Source organism: Camelus bactrianus, chromosome 24 (genome assembly GCF_048773025.1).
Source record: "Camelus bactrianus isolate YW-2024 breed Bactrian camel chromosome 24, ASM4877302v1, whole genome shotgun sequence".
Classification (NCBI taxonomy): domain Eukaryota; kingdom Metazoa; phylum Chordata; class Mammalia; order Artiodactyla; family Camelidae; genus Camelus; species Camelus bactrianus.
The window spans coordinates 17,568,855-17,581,735 of record NC_133562.1 but is presented as its reverse complement, the minus strand read 5'-3'; the positions used below and the strand labels follow the sequence as shown (position 1 = coordinate 17,581,735).

At 45.6% G+C, this 12,881-nt stretch overlaps 1 protein-coding gene across 17 annotated transcripts in view; it reads right to left on the bottom strand.

The window, feature by feature from the left end:
• The window catches only part of FHOD3 (formin homology 2 domain containing 3), a 411,645-nt gene that overhangs the window by 234,651 nt on the left and 164,113 nt on the right, over nucleotides 1-12,881 (bottom strand). For all 17 annotated transcript variants that reach the window (XM_074352245.1, XM_074352246.1, XM_074352247.1 and 14 more), the window contains exon 4: nucleotides 3,692-3,759. In XM_074352245.1, the coding sequence (XP_074208346.1) occupies nucleotides 3,692-3,759 (68 nt within the window). The remainder of the gene's footprint in view (nucleotides 1-3,691; nucleotides 3,760-12,881) is intronic.

Sequence of the window (12,881 nt, the reverse complement as noted above, 5' to 3'; positions counted from 1 at the left end):
AGTCTTGTCTGCTGCCGTATTAATTTGAAGCACGTCTCAAACACCACATCATTTAATCCATAAATATTCCAATATGTACCTCCAAAGTATAGGAACTCTTTTTAAAATTATGTGCTCACAATGAAAAATTAATACTTTCTCAATATTATCAAATGTCTAGTCAGTGACCAAAATTCCAACTGTCTCAAAAATAGATTTTTCTTTCACATTTTGAATTAGGATATAAGTAAGATCCACATATGGCAATTAGCTGATAGAACTTTTAATTGTCTTTTAATTCATCTCTATTTTTTTCCTTGAAATTTGTGCAAAGAAACGAGATCATTTGTCCTATAGAGTGGCCTATATTCTGGATTTTGTTGACTACATGCCTGTGGTGTAGTTCAACACGTGCCTTGGTCCTAGATCATTTATAAATTGGTTACTGCATGTAAGAGGCATGATCAGATCCAGGGTTGATTCTGTTGGCTTGACCACGTCCTCCACGGCAGTGTGAGTTTCCATGAGGAAGCAATGTAATTGGTTATATTTTATTTCCATCACGTCAGCAGGTCTTGATGCTTAATACCTAGATCGCTTAACTTATTCAGGGTTGCAAAATTCTGACATTCTAATGGATATTCTAATTCTATCACTCCCTCTTACTTCTTAGCTAGAGTATTTTTACAAGCAAAACTTCCCCTCCACAACGGCTTGATTATCCTAAAGTCCAAATAGGAAAAGGTAAGATAAGTGTATGATTCTAAAACTTCACCCATGTTTCAAAATAAAGAGCTGGTTCACCAGCATCTCCTTCCAGTGGCGACCAATCATTGTTACTCTTTAGCGTCATGATGACTCATCAATGCAGATCCATCGTAACTAACACCCTTGTTGGTGCTCACGTTGTCCATCTTTAGTCAGCCAGTGGGAGACCCTTCAACGTGCTCCTGACTTCCTTTGGCAAGAATCCTAGTCGTATTTGATAGCTTCCTTGCTATCGATAGGATACGGTGTTCCAAGTTTATTTTACCCGTCTCCCATGCCAGACTTGGAATCAGCTATTTCTCCAAGGAGCGCTGGTTCCTTTCTGTACTTTAAGACCACAATCTCAGTGCTAGTGGTGCCTTTTGCTCGTGGCTTGATCATTGCTGCTAGTCCTGTTCAATAAACTTAGAGCTAGAAATATGCTTTTTTTGCAAGTTTGTTAAGATAATAAACACCATGGGTTCATTCTGATACTTCCGATTAAATTCAGGAACCCAGAGTTTTTGACTCAGTTGTTCTACCTTTCATCAGCTTCCTTCCATACACCAAGAATCCTAACCCTTAAGAACTCTCAGAATGACAAAATAAGAACACACACACACAACAGTATCAGAATAGCAATACCAACACCACTACCAGCAATAGGATTGTTTTAAACAGTGGATCTTCATGTGTGTGTGGTTCTTTTTGTTCTCAGAGTATATCCTCCCCAGGGCGCACCAATTGCAGTGTTTTAAAAGTCATTTGGAATCGCTCTTCTTTGTGTGGTTCTGCCACCAACTGGATACTCGATGAGGTGAACACAGGTTTTGAAAGAAGCCGAAGCTGAACAACAGGAACAGCAGGTGGGCTGAGGGACTACACAAGTGAGTTAGGGTGAGGAGCGGTGGGAGTCAGGGCCCAGCCCTACTGCCATCGGGGATGTGAGTTCGAGAGGAGGACATCGTGGAGGGTGAAGAAGTTTGGCTCAGCTAAGAAGCAGGGAGACACAGAGCGATACATGGGAAGTGAAACTCTGGGACTAGTAACTAGCGAAGTATTTACTAAATTAAAGTCAGGAAAGATTGAAGACCGACATTTGCTAGAGGAGTATGCAGTTCGCCCAGTCTGTTCATCTACTGCTTAAGCAGATAGTCTGAGGCCCCAAAGACCCAGTGATGAAACCTAGGGAGCTCACAGGTGTCCGGACTCAGACAAGTACCCTGCAGTGTCCTAAGTTCTATCCCATAGATGAGCACAGAGAGCTTTAGAGGCATCTGGAGATCTCTTGACTGCAGTGAGGGCTCATTTAGGGAGAGCATCCCTGGCAGGAGATCCCAGGTGGGCAACTGAGAGACACGGAGAGTGGATCAGGGGTGGCAACACATCCTGGCAAAGAAGCAACAGGTCCAGGGGCAAAGGTGCAGAAGAGAAAGGGCACAGCTTGGCCCCAGAACCTAATCACGGGTGAGACTTTGGTGCAGCCAAGGATGGAGAGGTGGGCAGCAGAGGCCAGATCCAGAAGGACCTCAATGTTACATTGAGAGATTCAGATGTAACCCAGAAGGCTATGCAGAACCAGCAAGAGAAGGACCTTGTCAACCCCTCTGGTGAGAAGCTAATGCATGGATTGAGTTGGGGGGGACCAAAAGCAGGTGTTGCCCATGACGGCAGTGACAATTTTTCCAGAAGAAATGGCCCAAACCAAGGCAGACCCCAGACCCCAAGGCACTTCTGAGACGTGCAACACGAGGGTGCAATGGTGACTCAGGTTCACACCTGTAGCTGTCGGAAGACGAGAAAGAAGGACTCATCTCTAGAAATGTCAATGAGAAGGGCTCCGCCCTGGGAAAAGGATGAGGGCATGGGTGAACATGCTTAAAAATGGGACAAGAACGTGCAGGTGGGATGGATTGTTGGCCTGACTTTCTGCCAACCCCCTCAGACAGGAAAACACCCAGGAAAGGAATTGCCCCTGGCTACAACTATCACCGACAAGGAAAGTCTTAAGAATGTGAAGGAGATGGGAACTGAAGAGAAACGGTATACACGCTAGAGTCTAAAATCGTAATAGAAAGAATGATGCATCTACACAGACATGAGCTCAGTGCAAAACCATCTTCTCCATGGAGTCGCATCCCGCCTCTCCTGACCCTGCCCAGGCATGGCGAGCTCACCCTCCGCCCCAAACTCTTTCTTTTGCAGTCTCTTGTGGGTAACGGTCTTGGAATCTGTCTGCACACATGCCCTCACCCTCTGCACTAAGCTTGTGACTCTCGCAGGGGAGAAGCAGAGGGAAGGCTTAGGAGAGAAGACAGAACCCGACAGGGATGCGCGCGCACGGGCACACGGGGGCGCGTCCCTGCCGCGCGGTCCATGACAGCAGAACCCTGGAAATGAACCCAGCTGTCCGCCAACAGAAGAATGAACAAGGCAACTTGTGGTTTCTTCATACAATGGGATCTTCACTCAGAGCTACCTCGGTCGCGTCCAGACCTACCCTGCTCTCACTAAGGAAGCAGGATACACAGAGCATGATAACGTGCATGCAAAGTAAATAGAGAGGAACATTGCATGCGGTTGGTGAATATTCACCACGAGTATGGAAACGGGCATTTGCATGATAAACACGACACAGGACACTGAGGGGGCCCAGGGTGGGGTGTGAAGAGGGTGCTTAGTATTGAAGAGGAGAACACAAGACTTCAATTGTATCTGTAGCAGGTATTTTTTTAAATCTTTAGTCAATATGGGAAAATACTGTGATTTGATAGTTTCCTTTACTTCTCATTTTGCTTGAAATATTCCATATGGTAAAAACACATAACTGATATTTTGGCCAAATTTACATTGTACCCTGAAGAGACTTTCCATTTTTGTAATCAGCAAAAGGTAGAAACTTGTCTGCATCTAATCTGGGAAGCCATGCAAAAACAAGACCTGAGAGAATTTTTTTCTTTTTTACCTGAAATATCTGCTTCAGGGAGAAAAGCGCCCTTCTTAAATCTCGTCCACTGGAGTTGTACAATTTTTCTGAAAGAAAGAATACAACATAGAAAATTAATCAAACTGACGCAACAGATGGTAAAAACACAGAGAGGATGCTTTTATTCTAGAGTTCCACAACAATGCTAGAATTTCCACTGTTAAAGTACGCAAAACAAATTCATTTAGGATACAGACCTCACCCCCAACACAGTAAAGAATCGTCCGGGCTGTTACAGGAGGCGGGAGGAGGGGAGGTGTGAGTCATGGGAAAGGTGCCCAGGTCTGAACCCTCAGCCCTCGCCCTCCCTCTCTCCGGTCCAGCTGTTCCTAGACTACTGTACTCGATCGCCAACTATATCCAGAAAATTAACGCAGCCAAGACGGAAGTGGTCCTTCTGCCTCTCTCCTTCCCTACTCCCAGCCCTGGCACCACCATGCTTTCTGCAGTTGGGCTCAGACATCTTGAGTTGCCTCCTTTCCCTGGGATCTGAGGCTCACCTCGACAGACCCAGGAGCAGCATGGTGGCTCTAAGGGCTGACTGGCTCCTGTGGTGACGGCCCTTCCAGCAGGAGCCCCACCTTAGCTCTGCCTGCACCTGGGCTCTCACTCATGTGAGGTGGATTCAAGGAGGGGTCCTGGCCAGGAGCAAGGAAGATGGCAGAGCCCCGCTCTGATATGATGAAGTGGAATGCAAAATTATTTAAAATACTTAGAACAGTAGAGTTCAAAGCCATACCACGTTCATGGCCAGCAACCCTGAGCTTCAATGCCACCCCCAGTGGAAGGGGGTGGTAACTGCAGAGCCACATTCTCCCCTTGTGTGAGCAGCATGGACTTGAGTGGAAGGGTCTGGAACACACAGATCTAAGAGACGTAGCATAAGTCTAGTTATGAGAAGAGGCCCACTTTGTACCCTGGAGGCAAACAGGCTCCCATCTGAGAATGACTTAAAATGATGGAGAGGGGTGAGGCTCAGTATTTGAATAGCAGTAGCATCCTCAGAGACCTCCCTATGGACATCTTGCCCTCTTCCCTTCCTCTCATCCGCTCTCCTGACCAAGGCCAGAAGCACTGGGCGAAAATGACCACCCAATGACATCACTGCGCCCATTTAAATCCTTCAGTGGCCGCCCTGAGCACGAAATCCAAAATCCTTTATGTGGTCCATCAAACCCTTGGTCACACAGCCCTGGCCCCGCTCCCTTGGTGTGCTGCAGACACCCTAGTCTCTTGGCTCCTTGGGAGGCCAGGCTCCTCCAGACTCACAACCTACATACACAGCTTAAGGGGCAGAGGTGGGATTCTGTGAGGACGGGGCCTGGGGGTGGTATCTGACCCCAAGGCCTCCCAGTTGTCTGCCCACCACGGAATGCACCACCTGTAAATACAATATATGGTCCACAGTCACTTGTTAATTATGACGTTTCAATTAAGAGAGAACCCTTCACCTTCCCAAACATAAGGAGCCAGGAAGACTCCAAAAGAACCAACCATCCCCAAACTAAACGTCTAATTTATCACAGATTGCAAGAAATGAGGCCTGATGACTCGCAAGGGACCTCTAAAGTGTCTGCGTGGCCTCGAAAGACATAAGTAATAAATAAACAGACTGAGCTGAGTCACCCCTGTAGTACCTGAGTCCCTGGGCGATCATTTCTTCCTCCAGTTTCTACAGCTCACATCTTGGAATGTTCAAATTCCGGAGGAATGGACTTTGTCTTTTGCCAGTACCACTTCTAATAAGTAAGAATAAAGCTCTCAGATGCAAGCAGAGGGCTACAAACACCCTGAAGAACAGGGCCGGATTTAGCGTATCCAGCAAGAGGATCAGCAGAAGAGAGCCAATTCCAGGTACCTCCTTATAAGCTAACAAGGCTTGTGTTGGACTTTCCGGCTTATATACCACCAGGTGACAGGCAGAAATATGTCTTAAATAGGTTCACAATTTCCTAGTTAGAGTCTCCTGTAGTTACTAGCGATTTGTCATGGATTGAAATTCATCTGAATAAGGATTATGATTTGTTGTATTCTGACTGTTCAGATTTTAGTATTTGGTGCTATAATCAAAATACTGGGGTTTTTTAAATTAGGATTAAGTATTAATAGAAAAAAATTCAGATGAGAATGACATTTTGTCGAGGGTTTTTAATCCCTATTCTTGAGGAACATTCACCTACAGTTTTCGTTTCTTGTAATGTGGACACTGAGGCACCTCATGAGCTGAGAGTGTTCCCGCCTCTTCTACTTTCGGAACAAGCTTGTGCAGACTGGCAATTTTTTTATTCCTTAAATGTTTGGCAGAGTTCTCCAGTGAAACTGCCTGTGCCTAGAGTTTTCTTTAGTAAAAAAGGTTTTTCACTCTGGATTCAATTTCTTCAGTTAACATAGGGCTATTCTGATTACGCATTTCTTGAATGAGCTTTGGTAATTTATGTCTTTCGAGGTATTTCTCCATCTCCTTTAAGTTGTAAAAAAAAATGTATGGATATAAGGTTGTTCATAACACTCCCATATTATCCTTTTACTGCCTACAGCAATCTCCTCTCTTTCACCCCTGATACTGGTAATCTGTCTTTTTTCCTTTTTGCTTGGTCAGTCAGGCTAGGGATGTATCAATTTTATCAATCTTTTCAATGAATCAAGTTTTCAGCTCATTCCTTTTTTCATTGCTTTTCTGATTTCTATTTCATTATTTTCTCCCTTCTGCTTGCTTTTGGCTTAATTTGCTCTTTTTTTTTTTTTTCCAGTTTCTTATGGTGGAAACTTAATCGATTTAAGAGACCGTTCTTCTTGTGGAATATAAGTATTTGATGCTACACATTTCTCTCTAAGTACTACTTTGGCTGCATTCTGCAAACTTAAGACATATTGTGTTTTTATTTTCATTCGGTTCAAAATTGAGTAAGAGTTGAACATTTCATTCATTTCAAAAGGGAATAACTCAATTTTATGGGGTTTTTTGTTGTCATTGCTAACCTCTGGTTTCTTTAGAAGTATCCACTTAGCTTCCGAACACTAGGGGTTTTCCAGGTATCTTTCCATTACTGATTACTAGTTTAATTTCTTTATGGTTAGAACATATACTTTGTATATCAATTATATTAAGTTTATTAAGGTTTAATTCATGGCCCAGAATACGGTTTTTTCCTGATGACGGTCTCACGTACACATGAGAAGAATGTGTATTCTGCCATTATTGAGGGGAACTGTTCCATAAATATCTAACAGGTAAATGACAGTGCTGTTCAGGTCTTCTATTCTTACCAAGCTTCCGTTGGTCTGTTCAGCATTTTTCTGTGACAGGACTACTGAACTCTCTGTTATACTGGATTTGTCTATTTCTCTTCTTAACTTTATGAGGTTTTGCTTTAGGTCCTTTGAAGTCCTGTTGTTAGGTACACTCACAAGTAGGATGGTTGCAGCTTTTAGGTTAATCGACCTTTTATCATTATGTAATGTCTCTCTTCATCCCTGGAGATATTCCCTGTTTTAAGGTCTACTTCTCTAATACTAATATAGTTAGTCAGTGCTTGGTTAGTGTTAGCATGGTGCATCTTTTTTCCAATCTTTTATTCCTAACCTGTCTATATAAAGTTTCTTGTAGATACAGTTGCAACTTGTTTTTGTCTAATCTGACAATCTGTCTTTTAACTGGAATGCGTTCTCTGTATTTTTAACCTCTAGGACATCACAAAAGACTCCTCTGTGGCAGTAGAACAGAAGACCTCAGGGAAGCCTCACCCTTTGATGAGAAACATCCTTGTACGAATGCCAAAGGTATCTCAGAGTGGTGCCAAAAATCTCTCCCCCTCCCTTTTTCGCCAAGTGTCTTAATTAAAACAAACAACAATTTCTATTGGAGGAATAAGTACTGTTCATTCCAATTGTCTTTAATTTTTTAAAAACTTAGTTATATGTTTTATTTAAATAATTGTCTATTCCAAACAAAGCTGAATAATAAAGTGGTATGATTTCCAAATAATAATTCTTTCCTTAATATGAGGAAATTATCACTACAGACCTCAGAGAACAAGTTATAAACTTGTTATTTTTTAAATAACAAAGTTCAAAAGATCAGCTAACTTACATAAGAATATTATCTATTTCAGCTGAAATGTCCTTTAAAATATTTTGCTTTTTAATTCCATAAGCCATAAAGCACGAGGTGAGGTCTAGATCATAAATCCTTCCATCTGGCATCTGTTAAATTCTAGCTTTTTTTTTTTTTTTTCAATCTTTCATAAAAGTGATTGGCAGTGAAATTTCATCTTTGTGGTCAAAGATACCCTCTCCCAACATACTGCAAACGTTTCCTTTTTCTCTGCAATAAACATTTTAATAAATGTTATGGCTCTGTCCCCGTATCTCATGAGAATAATACTGGAATCGAAATTAAAATGATCAAATATTCATCCAAAGAAATACTCTAGAATACTGATTTTTTGGAATAGGCAATTGATATTACCTCTTTCAAAAGAACCAATATCATGATGTAAAACGTAATCACAGTGCTGAATTAAAACTCAAAATTGCCATCTATTTTAAAAACATAGTGGTACCAAAAAGTCTCTATGCACTACTTGACTTGTTCCCTTGATTTTAAACGTACATTTTAAGAGACACCACTGTTTACCAAGAGGTTAGGAAGGATTAGGGACGAAGGATGCCTGTAAATGACGTATGATTTGTCATTTTATGAGAGGTACAACTCCTGCTGGTAGACAAGGAGCCGGCAGGTGTTTTTACCACATCCAGTATCACACCCAAACCAAAGACTGCTACTGGCCCTTTGACGGGGTACAAAAGGGTCCTACACAGGCCGTAAGAGAGGTACTCCTTCCCGCAGCCAAAGTCCTGGCTTCCCTGCTGCTGGGCTAGCATCCACGGGCGGTGTGGTCTGGAGCTTTAACTGCTGGGGGACACCCTGAGTTCAAGCACCTGGGTGTTCCATTTATGTCGCATCCAGGCCTCATCAAGCAGAAAGTCAGGCTCACCAGGGCTGTGCTGGCCTCCCCTTTAGCTTAAACGAGTGTGAAGGGCTCACATAGCAACAGAGGACGGTCTACCGGCTTCCCAAGGCTATGCTTCATGGGTGCCTGTCCTACTGAACATCACTCACTCCTTTAGGAGCAGCCTGTGTGTGCAAACTTCAGGAGTGAGTCCCAGTCCTGAGTGACATGGGGAATCCAAGGCTTCCTCAGTGCAGGGTGACTGATAGCCTCGGGGCGCCCTTGTTCTGCCTTGAGCGTCTGCAACTGCTCTGTGTGGGTCTTGCAGGTGTGTCTCTGGGTCTGTACGTGTGGGTGTCAATGCTCCCTTGGCTTAAGCCCATGGATGGTGGGGCAGAGCCTGGAGGCCCTCTGACCCTCCACCTACACCCGATACACTGTGTAGACTGTCCCAATGGGCCTCAAGTCCCAAGGAAGGGAATTCTATGCGTGCACATTGCCTGAAAATCAGGCAATGCAAAAGAAAAAAAGACCCCAATGCTTGCTGAACGGGGAGGAGGGAACTGGAGCCCACCCTAAGCCAGCAAGAGGGCAGCTCCTGAGGCTTCACCTGTCTGTGAACTTCACACTTCTCCCAGGAACTCAGAGGTAGCTCCTTTCTACTCCTTGTCCACCTCGGTTGTGGACGCATGCCAGTGAGGATGGTGCAGCCCCTCCCAGGGGGCCGTGTAGGGGAAAAGACAGTTCCTGCCAGCAAGACTCAGCTTGAGGGTCCTAAGCCACAGCATTAGGGAAAAGGGTGCCTGGGGGACTAAATAGTGAGACTGGCAAACATCAAAAGAGCACAGCAGGAAAACTCAAAGCGGAATCCTCGTGTGTAAAATGTAGGACTGGGATCAGGTTGGAGCCTGAAAGGTTGGCCATTCTCCTGAAGCTTTGAGACTGCCACGTCCCAAGTGTGTGGAGATGCCCTGCCCACCAGCACACCCCCGGGTGGCAGGGAGCTGACGACACCTCAGGCTACGGAAGGTCCCATGGAATGGAATTGGCAGTGCTGGTCCCAGCAGCTGGGGAGACGCTGAGAGTGGGGGCGATCATACATTCATTATTCTCAGGTCAAGCACAGCCCAAGCTTGGCCAGTAAATGAAAGTGCCCATTTATTCCCCCACCCCTTCCACATTGAATCTGCCTGGGGGCAGTCATTTGTGTGGTGTTAGCCTTTGAGGAAAGGGCAATTAGGAGCCTACAAGCGGTGGGGAACAGAAGTGTAATCAGAACATCACTTCTTAAAGTCTTCATAATCCCTCCCATCTTTTCTCTCCATGGTTCATGCCGTTTAAAATGAAAGATGCAATTAGTGTATTACAAGCTAAACTCACTTATAATAACAAGGAGTAGAGGGCAAATTAATTAAAGGCCATTGGGAACCATTCCTGCTCTGTCCTTGGGGAGGAAACCTGCATGGCTCACAAATCTCAGTGCTGAGAAGCACAGCCGCAGAGGTCCCATGCCTCCTGCTCAGCCAAGAGCACAATGAAGAAAAGCCTCAGTGTGGGGGGAAAGACAGACCTGAGCATCAGAAGGGACCAGGGGAAAAAACAGAACCAACTTACATCAGTGAGAGAATGTGGAGGGGAGGAAACAAAGGCATCTGTGAGTGTGTCTAGCAAAGCGGGAGAGGGAAAGATACATCCAGAAAATCACTGAGTTTAATCATGACAGCACAGCCTTATCTCACAAAGAGGCAAACTCAGTAACCAAGGCATCACGTGTAGAGAGGAAATTTATTCATCGGCAGAACGCCATGCCTACACTTAGAACTCCATCCACACCAGCTACAGGGAATACAACCGGCACGATTTTTCAGGCACAGCAATGAGAAAAGAGCTCCCGCTTTGCCCGGACGTAGCTGGGACACCTGCCCTTCAGGCTCCCAGTGAGAACTGGCAAAGAACAACCCTGTGAAATGTGACAAAAGACAGCCTGGAGACGGTCGGTGCCTTCTCTCCCCAGTCAGGAAGCCCAAGCCCAAGTTACCATCAGCACCGAGTCCAAAGAAATCTGCTCTGGAAATTGTTCCCATGAATTCAACTGGGTCACATGATACACGGATGACGGGAAGTGTAACCCATTTCAACCTGAAACTATTACTCATTATTACACGCTGATTTTTTTTAATTAAAAAAAAAGGTGGCAGAGTAGAAACTTTGTTCTTCAGTGAAAAAACTACTGAGTCAGATTTTGGAAACCTTTTTTTTTTCCAGTGACTTTTAAGCTTTTTGGAATCATAGACTCTTTTGAAAGTCAGATACAGGTCATAAAGAGACGTTCAGACACACAAAATGTTAATACAATTTCAGGGGAAATGAGCACCCAGAAGCTTCCTACGGGACTTCAGGAGAGTCTATGGACCAAGAAGTAAGAATCCTTGATCCAAGCCAACATCATCGTCTCAGAGGTGAAAAAACTAAAGCCTGAGAAGGGATATCACCACTGGCTCCAGCACTGGGATTGCAGGCTCTCAGAAGTGGGGGAGAGTCACTGAAAAGAAAATGCCTTGTGGAAATGAGATGACCGTATGTTCTGTGTATACAGTAAAAATAAACAACTGGGCCACTGAAACTCACATCCTAACCAGGACACCCCTGTCAGTGTGTAAATTCAGGGAGAAAATACATACCTATAAAAGCAAGGGCTTCTGTTCTGGGGGTGCTGACAGGGACAAGTACCAGTGATGACGAGGGTGAGGAGGGATGCATGAGGGTCCCCCATCAGCCAAGGGGCGGCCCCCTCAACCCGAGAGTGGAGAGGCTAGATGTGAATGATAAGAAGGTCCCAAGACCTGAGGCAGTGGGACTGCTTAAGACGACCTCGCTGAATCCCAAATTCCCTTGGAGTGTTATCACCCTTTAGACATTTTTAACGTCATCCTTTTAACAATCCTTTATTGTCCTTTGTGCAGGGACTATGCTGAGCACCCTGGGGACAGAGGTAAATGAAGGCAGTCTCAGGCGTCAAGGGTTGATGGCCGAGAGATGGGGAAGACAGACATGGCCCCCAATAATGCCAATGTCATATGAGCGGGAGATGGCGATACTTGGGGGACACAGAGGAAGGAATGGAAGACCCTGTGAAGCAGGGGACTGGAGATGGAGATTCAGATGCGGGGACACGGACTTCAAAGGCTTGAGGGAAAATGAAGCACCCGGAGAAGGGCTGTGCAGAAGGGAAACTGAGGGAGACGAACGAGTCAGTGTGCAGCGTGGACGGCTGCAGAGGGAAGCGTGCCTTCAAAGGGCACAACACTTCAGCATGGCCAGTCCGTGGGCAGGTCATGCAGGGTGAGCATCAGGTTGACGACTCCACACTGCTGTGCCCTGGGGTTTTGGCTTCTGTCTCTCAGGCAGGAAGGAATCCAACGAGACAGGGTTTCATTAAGTTCACGACCAGCATGGCCAGTGAGGGCAAGTGGATGGAAGGGAGACGGAGCAGGAAACCAGTTAGGAAATGCCTGGAATCATGCAAGCAAGGGGTGATGGGTCAGGGCAAGAACAGTGGGGATGGTGAAGAGGGGCTGACTTGAGAGAGCTTTAGGGATAGACCTGAATGTGGGACAAAGTGGGTGGTGGGCTCCCAGATTCTGGCATGGCCCCCTGGGAGGGGCCGCTCCCTGAGAGATGGGACACTGGAGGAGCGTGCGCACTCACTGCCAGCCAGCAGTCCCCCTGCCTCGAAATGGATGCCCTCAGAGAGCTGAATGCCATCCTTGACACTATGGGAGGTGACCCAGGGTCAGAAGCCTCGCTCTCTGCCTTCATGCGGTGGCCTGGAAGAGGGGTTTCCTGCTTCAGCCACCTCTCCCCTCCCTGTGAGCCGGGTCACCTCCTCCTGGAGACACCTCCTTCACCTCCCCAGCTTCTCTGTAAATTCCTAGTATCCACCCATATTGTCACACTTGCCACTTAGGGCTGGAGTGAGTTCTGATGATGGTGTTATTTTTAACCCTACAAATCAGCCACTGTCCTTAAATTTTCACAGTCGGTGTTGGTTGAAATATTTCCAATATGTAATGATCCTTTTGCAATTCTCCCCCCCCCCCACTAAACTGTGAGCTCCTTGCTGTCAGGGCCTGTGGATAACTTCACTTTATATCCCCATGACTGACCACAAATTGACCAAGTTGGCCACGGGGGGCTGGAAAAAGAACTCAGAAGGA